At 41.6% G+C, this 13,779-nt stretch overlaps 1 protein-coding gene across 3 annotated transcripts in view; it reads right to left on the bottom strand.

Moving 5' to 3' along the window:
• Positions 1 to 294: 294 nt before the first annotated feature.
• Positions 295 to 13,779, bottom strand: part of POC1A (POC1 centriolar protein A) — a 33,028-nt gene continuing 19,543 nt past the window's right edge. For all 3 annotated transcript variants that reach the window (XM_083603478.1, XM_083603477.1, XM_083603476.1), the window contains exons 9-12: positions 12,798 to 12,950; positions 6,567 to 6,626; positions 4,743 to 4,895; positions 295 to 606 (exon numbers count right to left, since the gene is read on the bottom strand). In XM_083603478.1, the coding sequence (XP_083459604.1) occupies positions 508 to 606; positions 4,743 to 4,895; positions 6,567 to 6,626; positions 12,798 to 12,950 (465 nt within the window). In that variant the 3' untranslated portion in view covers positions 295 to 507. The remainder of the gene's footprint in view (positions 607 to 4,742; positions 4,896 to 6,566; positions 6,627 to 12,797; positions 12,951 to 13,779) is intronic.

Here is a 13,779-nt window from a genome sequence, read left to right on the forward strand (position 1 = left end):
TGCTTGCAGAACATTTGGAGCGGAGTCCTCTTCTCCTCTTCCTCTAGTGCTTTGGGAAATCTGTCTCTGAAGGGAAACTCCCACACTGTTCTCAGATGCGCGCGCGCGCACACACACAATTTCAAGAAGTCTACGGCAAAGGTTCCAGAAGCTTGTCATTTCCAAAACGAGGCTGTCTTAATTCTTAACAGAGCTGCTCTGAGAAGCAAAGCCAGTGTTACTTTAAAAATGAGCAACTCCTCAACACCTGGAAATGCGAATCGGGGTAGTAAAGCCAAGTATCACAAATGACCATCGTTAGTAAGAAAGTTTAATATGAAAAAAGTATATATTTACAGACACTATTAAGCTGTACAATTCATTCTAATAAAAAAGGAAATGTTTTCACTTTACAAATTAGTCACACAATATATGCTGAGAATGTGCGCACGTGCGCACACACACGCACACACACACACACACACACACAAACACAAAATGCTGGCTGCCGTCAGTTCCCCAGCAAACTCAGTTGGATTTACTTTGAGCAATCTTCTGTTGATTCTCAAGGCACTCCTTCAGCTTGTCTTCAGTTAATGTTAATCTTTGTTCTAGAATGGAAACAGTCTGCGAAAGGAGAAAGGCAACAGCTGAAAGGTGTTGGAAGACCTTAGCATGCAAACCTACCACCTGGGACAAAGCTGAACTCAGTGGGACTTCACTCTGAGCAAATATGCCCAGGATCAGGGTGTGTAGCACATCTTCTATTTATGCATTGCGGGCTGTTTTGCTGCCTTACCAAACAGCCTTCCAAAGAGAATAATAACAATCACACAAAGTTACAACAGAACTTAAAATGTCTACTTTTGAGATGTAGGATCCTGGCACAACATGGGAGAAAAGCAGCTTGTTATTTTCAATTTTAGATGCAGACTTTTTGGGGGGGGTGATCAGGGGGAGGGAATAATGTCCCAGCAGATCATTTCCCTGCTGCTCTCCACTATTTCATGCCACAATTAATTCCCAACTGAGAAAAATAACCTTAATTAAAAGGATTTGCCATAATATTGTCCTGCTGAAAAAAGTCACTGTGTGAAAGAATGTCTGGCTTTTACTGTACACTAACTAAAGGACCACTGGGTCTGAGCCACAGGGAAGGCAGGGAGAATTCCCCCACCACACACCCAACCTGTAACCTCCCATTCATTGACACTACTGCATCAGGCACAGCGAGAGGTGAAAACAGGGCTGGTGTCCTTGTTCCCCAAGCAAATATAGCCTCCAGCCCTCAAGACGACAAAGCCAACAACAGATATACCCCCATTGCCCAATCAGGAATTGTGTTTCCTGGGATGAAAGGTCACGCCCTTTCATAGAATCCTAGAACTCCTAGAGTTGGAAGGGACCATGAGGGACATCTAGTCCAACCCCCTGCAATGCAGGAACCTTTTGCCCAACGTGGGGCTTGAACCCACGACCCTGAGAGCCTCATGCTCTACCAACTGAGCTGTCAAATCTTGGATTTTTGTCTGGCATGGGGAGGTAGTTTCTTTGGCCAGGGTGGAGCAAGGAGAGAACCCTATAATGACTGAGTGACCTGGGAAGAAGGGTGGGCTCACGATCAGTGGAGGTCACTCCAGCCACATCAGGAAGACAAAGAAGAGTTTGGATTTGATATCCCGCTTTATCACTACCCTAAGGAGTCTCAAAGCGGCTAACATTCTCCTTTCCCTTCCTCCCTCACAACAAACACTCTGTGAGGTGAGGCTGAAAGACTTCAGAGAAGTGTGACTAGCCCAAGGTCACCCAGCAGCTGCATGTGGAGGAGCGGGGAAGTGAACCCAGTTCACCAGATTACAAGTCTACCTCTCTTAACCACTCACCACACTGGCTCTCCAGTGACTGGCAGGTTCTTCCTCCCAGTGCAACATTCCATGTGGTGCTCTAATCTGTCCCATAGGAATGAATGCTAGCAATTCAGTTATATGATAGAAAAGCAAGAGTATTAAATTTTGTTTAAAAGAAATTATTAAACAGAAAAGAAAAGTAAGAGTACACACTGAGAGACAACCTTGGGGTGGTAATAAGGCTAGCTAGCCTTGGGTCTTGCTTGCCAGCAATCCTAGTGCTTGGATTGACAGGAGAGCTTGCCTCCTCTTAAGTGTGCCCCACACTGACTTAAAGCAGAAGAATGGGAGCAAGTGAGAATCAACCCAGATCTGCCTAGCCATTCCCTGGGTTCCGTTTCTTGGTCGCAGGACACTGACAACTGGTTTTTACAGATATCTCTATAAAGTGAAAGTATTAGAAGCCAAAGAATCACCAGTCATATACGTCCTAAAACTGGCTGCTGTCACCCTTCGATAGATAGCAAACTGCTACTTCATTGTGTGTTGTAAAGCTTGGGGGAAGAATATTTTGCAAGATGAGCTGAATGATGTTTGCAGATATGTAATATTAGAAGACCAATTAAGGCATCCAGCAATAACAGCCTCCTTAATCCATCTGAAGCCTCTTATGGGTGAGAAAGGCACATATTTAAAGCAATCATATTAGGACCTGACCCTGAAGTTCAAATGTAGAAGGCACATGTATATAAAGCTAAGCATATATCTTTCAGTACAGCGTGTTGGATATTAGGGCCCTCTGCTGGTCCTTTTATGGCACTGTCCAAAGGAATGCCATAGTAAGAAATCTCCGATAAGTACCAGGTGTGAATTTGTGCAGTTAATACGGTTTTTAAAGGTTCAAAACAGAATACAAGTTGAGGCCTATATATTCACATTTAATGCCGTTGTAAGTACTGGTGAAGGAACTGTAAAAGAAATGTGAAAGATCATTTACCCAGTACATTTAGTATTTATACAACACTTCCTTCAAGCATTGTATCATATACACTCTCAGTAATCATCAGAAACACCCTGTACGGTAGGCCAATAATATCATCCCTGTATTACAGAATGGAGAGGGGAGAGGCTGAGCTAAGGTCTGAACTGGAGACTTCCAGATCATAACTAACAATTCCAGTGCCCTAGCGGCTGCCGGTGGTTAGAACATGACCCAAGAAACAAGACGTTCAATTAGAAGGGAACCATTCTGCTACATTAACCTGCCAAAAGGAAGTACTGTTACTCTGAGATGCCACACACAAACACCCCTACCTATCAACTTCTGTTTGTCTAAAGTCAATTCCCTGGCATCAGCAGCCTTGTTCTTTTTTATAAAGGCAAGGTGGGACAATAGCCGTTTCAAACTGCTGTCACAAATACAGTCTGAGCAACTGGGACCTGCCATTTTAGTTTCCCACAATGTTGTTTTCCTGGAGTGCTGCTACTGCCAGGAATGCTCAACAGAGGGCTCCTCTGGCAGGCTTCCCTGGTAGCAGCAGCACTAGCAAGCTGGCCAAGGACTATAACCACTTGGAAACACTCAACTGTAATCTCTGGGCCACTGAATTTCCAGTTCCGCATTCTTCCAGGAAACTTTATCTGGACAAGCCTCCTGGTTGATAACTCCAAGCAAGATAGATCTCATGATAATGCTACTGTATTTAGCAATTGCAGAGGCCAGGACCGGGGTGGACTTAAGTCTCTTTAATGTAATCTTCCACCAACTCGCTCAGTCGCTGTGGGGTTTGAGATATATGCTTGACTTGTCAGGGAGCGCCCATTCAGCAAGCTAGAACAAGGCAGAGGCTGCTGACAAAATGAACACTTCAGCTAAAGTGCAAAAAGAAGCAAGGCTGCATATGAACACCTTGCTGTGCGGGATGTAATACCACTCCAGCCTCATCATTCCTAAATAATTAGTGTCTGGCAGATGGAAGCTACTTAACAGAATAAAAACAGTCCTGCTGTTCTCATGTACACAGAAACGCCACTTGACACTTTTGTCTCAGTAGGAAGCAGACTATTCCACAGTATCGCCACTGACCGCAACTGGAGTCGTCCACCACAGTGGTTTGAGAATAGGCCAGTGAATCTTAATTTTAAAAAAAAATCTATCCTGCCATCCTGGTGCAAAGCTCACAACACAAAAGCACCACAATTAAACACACAATAAATATGAACTGAGTTCATTTTTGAAGAACTGTGCGTTCTATGTTTTGAATATTGAATAGACCTCCCCAGATGCAGAATTCAAATAAAGCAACGGAATTAGAATAAAGCTAGCTGCATACCAATGACAACTAGAAGCGGAGAGTCTTTGTCTGCCAAAGAGAGAAACTATTCTGAGCACAATATCCCATTTTATAATTTAGAGGAAGCTGGTGATACTACGAATCCATGCCTCGCAACCTTCCAAATGGGGCCAGCCACACATGACGTTTTTTTCCTTTACTAAGATAATGCCCTTATAGGAGAAAACACACAAGCTGTCATTTGTAAAGTTCAGTACAAATGTTTGGTTTGCCATGAACACTATTCCTAGGGTCTCATAGGCCATGCCTCACCATTTGGCCCCAATGCTAAATCAAATAAAACTTGGGCTGATAGGAAGCACACACATGCTGAATTATAAGATGCAACATTTCCTCTCTTTATTTGCGGACTAGACAAGTAGAAAAGGACTTAAGATACATCAAAGAAGAATCGGTTGAGAATATATTTTGGGATATTCCATTTCAAGGCATCCATTTCAAGGAAAAGTCTCAAGTAGTAATTCCTTTTAATACCTGCTCTATCAACAAATAATGGGAGGAAATGTAGAAGTTTTATGACCCTATTCAAGGTTTCATAGAGACTCCTGAAAGTATTGCATACCTGAGTGAGAACATCCAGCTGTCCCACAATATGCTGGAGGGTGCTGGCAAGACCAGCCTCGTCAATTTGTTCATGTTGTCTTCTGGCGGATTCTGCTGTTTCAGTTTCTTGAATATGTTTATCTGGAACTTCTGCAAAATCCATCTCTGATTGCTAGAGGATGAAAAAAAACATTGCTTACCATATTCAATGAAAATTGGCGGAGTGGGTAGGTGGAGACTAGTGGAGAGAGACAGCAGCTCAAGTGAAATACACAGTTAAGGATCATGTGCATCAGAAATTCGGAGAAGGGAGGCTGCTCAAGTCACTGTACTGCAGCTGTACTGCTGACACCTTCCAATTTGTGCATGGTGGCCATGAAAGCTACTTAGTAGTGATCAGCAACACAGACACTCTGCCCGTAAGCCATCCCCACCCACCCCTTTCCCAGTGCAGCATTTATCTTTTAATTAAAGTAAGTATAGTGGTACCTCTAGTTACCGACTTGATCCATTCCGGGGTGCCGTTCGCACCCCAAAAAGTCCATAAGTAAAGTGCCACTTTTGCGTGCACAGCAAAACCCGAAAGTATACACTTCCGGGTTTGCCGCGTTCGCAAGCCGGAAAGACGCAACATGAACCTAACGCAACACGAGGTATGACTGTATAAAAGTGAAATATAACCAGAGAATCAAAAGAAAGAGCAGACAACTGCTATTTTTATACTCATCAAGAAATTTAGAAGCCCTTGGCTCCTCAATTTGATGTCAGGGGAGGAACATTTCTCACACCCCAAGGCACTTCAGTTGATATTTTGCACCTTTAGATGAATATAACTCAAAATACAATATAAAGTGTGTGTTTATTAAATAACAGCACAGTCTTTTCCTAGCCTACTGGATACTTGGCCATCCTTTCTAGCTCAATCCACATACAACATTCTCTTTCAATAATTCCTCAGTGTTTCTTGTCAGGTGCACAGGCCAGGAGAGTCCATCTACAATGAATGTGGAATTTGGAAAAATGCAGGTTCAAATCCTAGCATAGGGCTATTTCCCACAAAAGGGAAGAAGAGCATTTGCACTGTTTCCACCATAACAGGAGATTTATTCCTGCAGCAAAGGAGACATCTAGGGCCTGTAAGATTTTATTAATCACACTTGCAGGCAGAAGCCTGCCCTTCAAGTATTCTAATGTTCACTACAAGCACGCATAGGTCCGTAACTCACTGAAGGCTAAGTCATAGTTCAGCTACATGCATGGGCTACAAAGACTCATGCGCTGCCTCAGTCTTGCACAATCCCCTCTTCTCTCTTTTCCTCAATGCTAGGGGAAGACTTTGACAGTGTTTACTTTCAGTTTCCACAAATCCTGGCTTCTTGTTGCATCTGAAGCAAAGATGATGGTTCAAAACAAACCCATGGAAGTTTCAATACAGGCTAACTTCAAGCCATGGGTTATAATGTGGTTGTTTGAGAAGTTTGATTTAAACCACTATGTCTAGGTCATAGACAATGATAGTATTTGTGGAAGCTGAAAAAAAGTCTACATAAGTCTTCCTTCTGGCTGTGTAGCAGGATAGAGAGGGGGCCATATGCAATTTTCAGGCTTTGCTTGATCTCATTCTAGCTTATGTAGGTAGTGCTAAAACCATGTCTTAGCATTACATGCGAACCAGCTCAGAGCGGACATTTGATTATCATTTTCCACAGCTCACAAAGTGTGTTTCTGTCAAAGTCAATAAGTGAGGCTGTGACAAAGCTCTGTCAAAATACTTGTGAAGGCTTGCCTCTACTCATCACAGTAACAGGAAAAATACCCTACAGAGATGTTTGGTTTCACTTACCTTTTCTTGTCTGTAAATTCCAGATTTCTGAATCTCTCTACTGCCAGTATCCATTGGTTTCTACAAGCAAGGAATCCAAGAGGGTTGTGTTATTCTGCATTACCTGAGATGTGAAACTCGATGCACCCTAAATATTCCCTTCTGTCTCTGACAGATTTTCAAAAGTTAGCTACCTGCTGACTTGAACTGCACACTTGACCTCAATTTCACAGTGCAAAGCAGTGCCCTGGTGTCCAATTCGACAGCCCCCAAACCTGGGGTTCTGCCCCGAAAGATTGTTTCAAATAATGCAGTCAAAAAAATGAAGACTAAGCGCTTTCATCACTTATTCTCACGAGTTGTGACATTAGCCGCTGCTCCTCAAGATCTACAGTAAGTGGCTTTCCCCATAATTTGATCCTCAAGAATAATTTCAGTTGCCTTACTAGAACTGTGGAAAAGAGGGTGATAGAACAGCAGGGAGTTTAGTAAGCATTTCTTAGCAAGCAGCTGCACTGTGAGTAGAAGGAAAGGCCATCCAGGATTACGGTCTTAAATGCAAGGGGCCTGGCTTCTCCATAACGGGCAACAGCCCCACCATCACTTCCTTTAGTTTCCTTGAGGCTTCACATAATTTGTAGCTTAAAAGGTAAAGGTAAAGGACCCCTGACAGTTAAGTCCAGTTGCAGATTCTGGGATTGCGGAGCTCATCACGAGGGATGAGCCGAGGGAGCCAGGCCGAGGGAGCCAGGGTTTGTCTGCTTCTGCAGATAGTTTTTCCAGGTCATGTAGCCAGAATGACTAAGCCGCTTCTGGCGAAACCAGAGCAGCGCATGGAAACGCCGTTTACCTTCCCACCGAAGCGGTACCTATTTATCTACTTGCATTTTTGGCGTGCTTTCGAAACTAAGTTGGCAGGAGCTGGGACCAAACAACGGGAGCTCATCCCGTTGCGAGGATTTGAACCGCTAACCTTCTGATTGGCAAGCCCAAGAGACTCAGTGGTTTAGAACACAGTGCCACCCATTTCATCTGTACCTTACTGGACACAAACCTTTAAAAGGTATGACATAAAATAAAAGCAATCATAGATTGGCCAAGTGAAATGGCTCCATTTAAGAATTTTTCAACTTGCTCTGATTAAAAAATAGGATAAAACAGAACCTCCCAATAAAAAAAATCAAACGGATATTCTGAAGTTCAGCCTGAGAATGACTGCATATTGGAGCATATCACGAATTTCTCTAGCCCTGTGGTAAAAAACTAAATTTAAAGAAGGGCATGTAAAACTGACTCAAGTTCTCCATAATTACACCTATAATTACACAAGGTTCCAATGGGGCTTTCCCAAGCCTTTTAAGAAGATCAGCCCCCACCCCAGAATCACAGCACCGATGATCAAAGACAAATAATGCTAGCAAACCAATATTTGGTACTATCTAGACAGCATCATAAGATCAGTGCCAAAGTCCTTAATTCCTAGCACACACTTAACGTCATTCACAACTTAGTTTTTAACGTTATTTTTTAATGAAGGAAGCTGGAGCCTTCAGACCCTTTCAGCCAAGCAAACACACATACATGTGCATGAAGACAATGGCACTCACTCAATGGTTATCAAGCCACAGAAAGAAAAATTAAGCACAAGACATTTTTTCAGAGCTTGTTCGCAGCCAATATGCAAAATTCTAAACAGGGACTATTTAGAAGGGGTACTGTATAATTACACAAGTGCAGAGAATAATCCTATTTTAGTTCATTGTTCCTGTGCACAATTTGAAGAGCACAACAGAACAAAGGTATTTGATACTAAGTACCTACTTAACAGGTACTGGAAATATTCAAAAGAACAGAACACTGAACGGTAGGAGAGACAAGCCGTTTGTGGGACTATTATTGGCAACAACATAATTGACTAATTTATAGCTTCTACTAGATGAGAGCTGCAACTACTTTGGGTTGGGGAGGAGAATAAAAGCAATCCTCTTTTGAAAATCCCTATCACACTCCCAGGCAGCAGGCTACTCTTGCTAACTAAGGGGGTTGTCACAGACTGGTTGGACACAGAGGAATGGTGGGAGGAACCAGCTGGGGAACCCCCAAGTGAAGAAGGCTCAGAGGGAGAAGACTGGGAGGAAGTGTCGGAAGCTGAAAAGGTAACAGGGCTTAGTGAGCTGGGAGAGTCTGTGGCAGAGAGAAGTCCAGAATTGGGGCAGAAGCTGAAGCAGGAGAGGAGGGAGGCCAAGAAAAAGAGATGAGTCCCGCTCGTGAAGAGGCAAGGGAGTCTCCCCCCTCCTGCTGTGACAAGCTCCCCTTCCCACTGGTCTCCCAGAACCAGGAGAGGAATGAAGAGGGAGGAGGTTAGCTTAGTGGGAGGCAAAGTCTTGGAGAAAACCCTGACGAAGAGGGGACTTAGGCAGCTGTGGGAAGACATGAAGCTTCAGGCTCAGCAACTGCTTCATGGAGGCAACCTGCCGCAGACAAGTCACTGTCCTGTGCAGATCCTGTTTTTGTTAACAAAGAGTTAACTCCAACTTGCTCAGTGTGATTTACCGCTGGCTCGCTCCTGCCAAAAAAAAAAAGGTTGTTTGTCCAGCAACTTATCTGGGCCTGCAGAAGCTGAACTTTATTCACAAGTTGTTTCAATGGTGTCAGTCCATATTTATTGGGTTATAAAGAGCAGCCATCCTTCATAGAAACATAAAATTCAACAATAATTACTTGGCATTTATATATTGCTTTTGAATGTTTTAGTACTTTATACGTTATCTTATGATTAGGTTCTAATTTCCATATCACAAATTGGGGGAGATTGAGGCTGAAATCCCTCCTAGCACTACATACTGTAGCAAGTTCATGGGAGAGGTGAGATATGAACCAGGGACCTTCTGCTTCACAGCTCAAGTTTCTTTTCTCCAGCTAGCATTTCTCAAATACAAACCCATGTAAAATGACAAAGATCAAACACATACGACTCTTCCTTACTGAGTTCTCTGCAGTTTTACATTTAGGGGAATTCCAAACAAGAGAAAGAAAGCAAATTGTATTCCTATCCTCCCTAGAATTTGTGTAGCCATGGTATGAACTAGAAAGTCCACTCTCACTCAGAGTAACCAAAGTTATGGAGATTGTATACAACTGAAAGTATATGGCTAGTCTAATGCATCAGATAGTCTAGTTAGGAATAGAAAGAGAAACATTAGATTTTCATTTTTAAACTAAAGAATGCTTACATCTCATGACAAAAGTCAGGTCATAATAAAAATATTTTCACCTATCAGACTAGTTGTTTTAGATATGGGTAAAGGATTATTTCATCCCTAGCTGCACAGAAAAAGAGTAAAGAGTGACACCCAGTGGAATAACTCTCCTAAGAAAAAGAAAACACTGAGCATCAGATCCTCTGGGGCATGAGTTTTTGTAGAAAACTGGCAGAGTTATAAAATGCATGATAAGAAGCAAAAGGTGATAAAGTCAAGGTAACTGGAAGATAATCCAACCAGACAATAAATCTACATTCTTCTAAAAGCTTTCTTGAAACCTGAAAGCCAAACCCATCAACAGTCTGGTTCAGCTCAAAACAAAACGTGTCAAGTATGCCCACAAACATTAGAAAGAAATAATAAGCATCAAAATTAGTAAGGCACTGTACAATCCAAACAAGCTATTTCTTTAGGCAATGATGAAAGACAATGCACAATCTGGTTTTGATTTTGGAAGTGCTGCTTAGTAGAACTAGCAAATTACTTAATGAGGAAGTGAGGACTTCCTTATTCCAACAGACTTTTGGGAACTGACTGCTATTGATGAAAAGGGCTGGTGCTGCAATGTTTTTACTGTAATTATGTGTACATATTTAATAGATCTTATAATTTTCAATTCTATTAGTGTATAATTTTTTAAGAATTAAAAAATGTTTTTAGCTGTTCTTATGAATACTTGTCAGGGAGAAAGGCGGGGTATAAATAAATAGATGAGGATGATAAATAGATGATGACGGTGATGCTCACAAGCGCTCTGCAAATATGAAGTCCTTCTTTTAGGATTATGCCATATTATTCTAATCTAAACTAATTAAAATTGCCTCAAATATTGGAGGAGCTGGGCTAAAAAACACTTTAAAGAAAAGAAAAAAACCCTCAGCTTTCAATACACACCATGTCACTATTCTCTACTCTAGAGTTATTTGTGCCACCTGATAGTTTTGTTTTATTTTGTGCCATTTTAAAACTGTTTAGTGTGGGGAAAGAAAAGTTGCATTCTGTCTTTTGGAACTTGGGTCAACCATAAAAATAAAAGAATGTGCACGGCAACAATTCCAAGTTGCATTTAGAAATATAAGCAATTTCATGGTTGCTCAGCAACGTTTTGTTGCAACTTTCTCCGTTGCTCATTCAATGAATACATACCAGGGTGGTGTTCATTATAAGCAGTGGGGTGGACCCAGAGGTGCTCCCCCCGCCTCGCCAAAGAACAGAAGAGACTGCAGTCCAGTGAAGGTTCCCCACTGAAGACAGGGAGCCAATTATCATTGATTCCTCCTTCCTCCTCCTTTTATTCACAGTCTAGGAAAAGTTGAGGGAGGGAGGCAGGAAGTCTAACCACTTTCATTTTTATTTCCTCCAAATCCAAAAACATTCTTTTGATAAATAAATAAATAAGTTCTTGAATGTGTCTTTAGTATGAAGAACACTTAAATCGTTTGAATGACTGAACACTGCCATAACCTTTTGACCTCGTTTCTTTTTCTGATACTTTAAAGACAAAAACGGGTAACAGATCAGAGACATTCAGTTCTGAGAAGGTTATGTAAGGAGCACATCATGCATTAGACCTCTTGAAGCATCGCAGCTCCTGTGCTGCTCTACATGGGAGCTGGGATGTGCCTGGTATCCCTTTACACACAATTGGGGGTTCCAGGTTGTATGGAATCCTTCATGCATGCAACTGTACCTGTGAAGGCACAGGCCAAAGAGGGAAGGGTAGTTGACACTCACCCACACCTGTTTAGAGTTATACAGGCCAGAAGAGGACTGCAAAAGTGACTAAAGCCAGAAAAAAAACCAAATCATGTGCTCAGAGGTATTCAGATCTCTCATGATTACTAACCTGGTTAATTTTTTTGCTTTGTTTTTAAGATGAACCTTTTTCATCCTACAGGGGCCACAGAGAGAGGATAAACAGAAAAGATATAGCAGCAAGGGATAGGTGTAGGATTCTAAGAGGCACAGGGAATGGTAGTCAAGAAAGACAAAGAGGAACTCTTACAAAACTCTGGGTTGATTCTTCAAGACATTCTTCCACAAGCCTCGGGATAGTATTGTTATTTATAAAACTTATATACTGCTCTTCATCCAAAGATCACAGGGTGGTTTACAACACAAAACTCAAAATGCATGCCAAAAAAAATTAGGTTTGGGCTATGATCCTATAACGCACCTTAGCTAGGAGTAAGTACTGCTCTACTTAGTGAGGTTAACTTCTGAAAAGACATTTATAAAAGACTGCACTATGTATAGAAATTTGCTCAGGGCTTTTTTGTCAGCCAGATCTTGCCAGAACTCAGTTCCTGCACCTCTCAGGTGGATGCCATTGCCGTTATAAGAGAACAAGGCTTATTATGGTGAGCTCTGGCACCCTTTTTTCTAAAAAAAAAAAAAGCACTGGAGTTGCTGTTTATGACATAAATACTCAAAGAATTACATTGTGCACGGTGTAAGCTATTTAATTTAATCACTTCTCCTAAGAGAAGTTCCAAGGAAATTGTTTATCCTACTCCCCCTCATCCCCTCAAAATGCATTAAAAATCTGCTGTGGGGGGAGGGAGATGAACCAATGCCCAAATTAGAATGAATTCCTAATTTGAGAGCCACAAGGTCAGAACAGAAAGCACATCTGGCATATGAGCAGTTTGAGAAGAATTTGCTTATATAAAGAATAGCTGGATGAAAAACAACAAAATGTTATAGTCCGCAACAGAAACAGCCCAAGAGACCACTGACAAAGTGCAAGGAGTGGAGTGCCTTACACAGTAACCAGATGGGTAATAATGGGGCTATTGGACTTGAATGCCAGGCTTTGCTTTCTTTATCATCAACACGCAATGAGAAGCTCAACCGGGATTACAAATAATCTGTCCCAGAAAACTAGAACTCTGGTAATGGACTTTCTTGAGAGCTATTGGTTCTACCAAAGTGTGGAATAACCACAGAGCCGAAAAATCTAGAATGACCATCAAGGACATCAACTTACCACACTGTTGGAAGATCCATTCACATTCATACTGGACCTCTGTGTTCTCAGTGCATCACCATAATCAGTGCCATTCACATTCATATTGCATTTCCGTGTTTTCAGCAGGTCGCCATAATCAGCGGCATCAAAGTTTGTTTTCCACACCATTACCTGTAAAGCCATTTTGAAACAGCTTTCAAACATATGATTTGGGTAATAGCTTGTGTACAATTCACAGGATTAAGATTACATCTTCCCCAGAATGAAGCTTTTCCAAACTATGTTTAATTAATATTGCCTCCCCAGCAGAGTAGTTTCATTACAAGCTATTTCTTTTTTTAAAAAGCTTTTGAAAGACTGGCCCAGAGAGCACATGATGCTATTTTTTGAAGCTATGATTCCATATTGCCAGAGAGCACTGATGCAAAATAAAACTAATAATAATAATAATAATAATAATAATAATAATAATAATAATTTATTATTTGTACCCCGCCCATCTGGCTAGGTCTCCCCAGCCACTCTGGGTGGCTTCCAACAAAGATTAAAAATACATTAAAACGTCACATATTAAAAACTTCCCTAAACAGGGCTGCCTTCAGATGATCAAAAGCAACTTTGAGATTAGTAAATAAACTGGTTGCTTTTTAAAAAAGTTTTCAAAAGCATGCAGATTGTTTGGGGTTGTATCTAACAAGCCTTCATTGGAAGAGCCACTTATTAATGCTTTCCTATTTTTATTTGTTTTAACAACACAGAGAGAGAGAGAGAGAGAGAGAGAGAGAGAGAGAGCGCCACTCAGTACAAAAATGAGAAGTTAGGTCATTAGTAAGTTGCCTCTATATAATAAATAGGTAAGAAGCATAGATTAGATCCTTTGGGCAATGTCTGTGATTCCTTTTAGGACCTCTTGGCAAGGGCAGACTACAGGGGGAATACTGCTCAGCTGCAAAGACAGCTAACTAATGGCAGGTACTGGAATCCTTAGGCCCAGCACACC

The sequence above is a fragment of the Podarcis filfolensis genome (genome assembly GCF_964270895.1).
Source record: "Podarcis filfolensis genome assembly, chromosome: 2".
NCBI lineage: Eukaryota > Metazoa > Chordata > Lepidosauria > Squamata > Lacertidae > Podarcis > Podarcis filfolensis.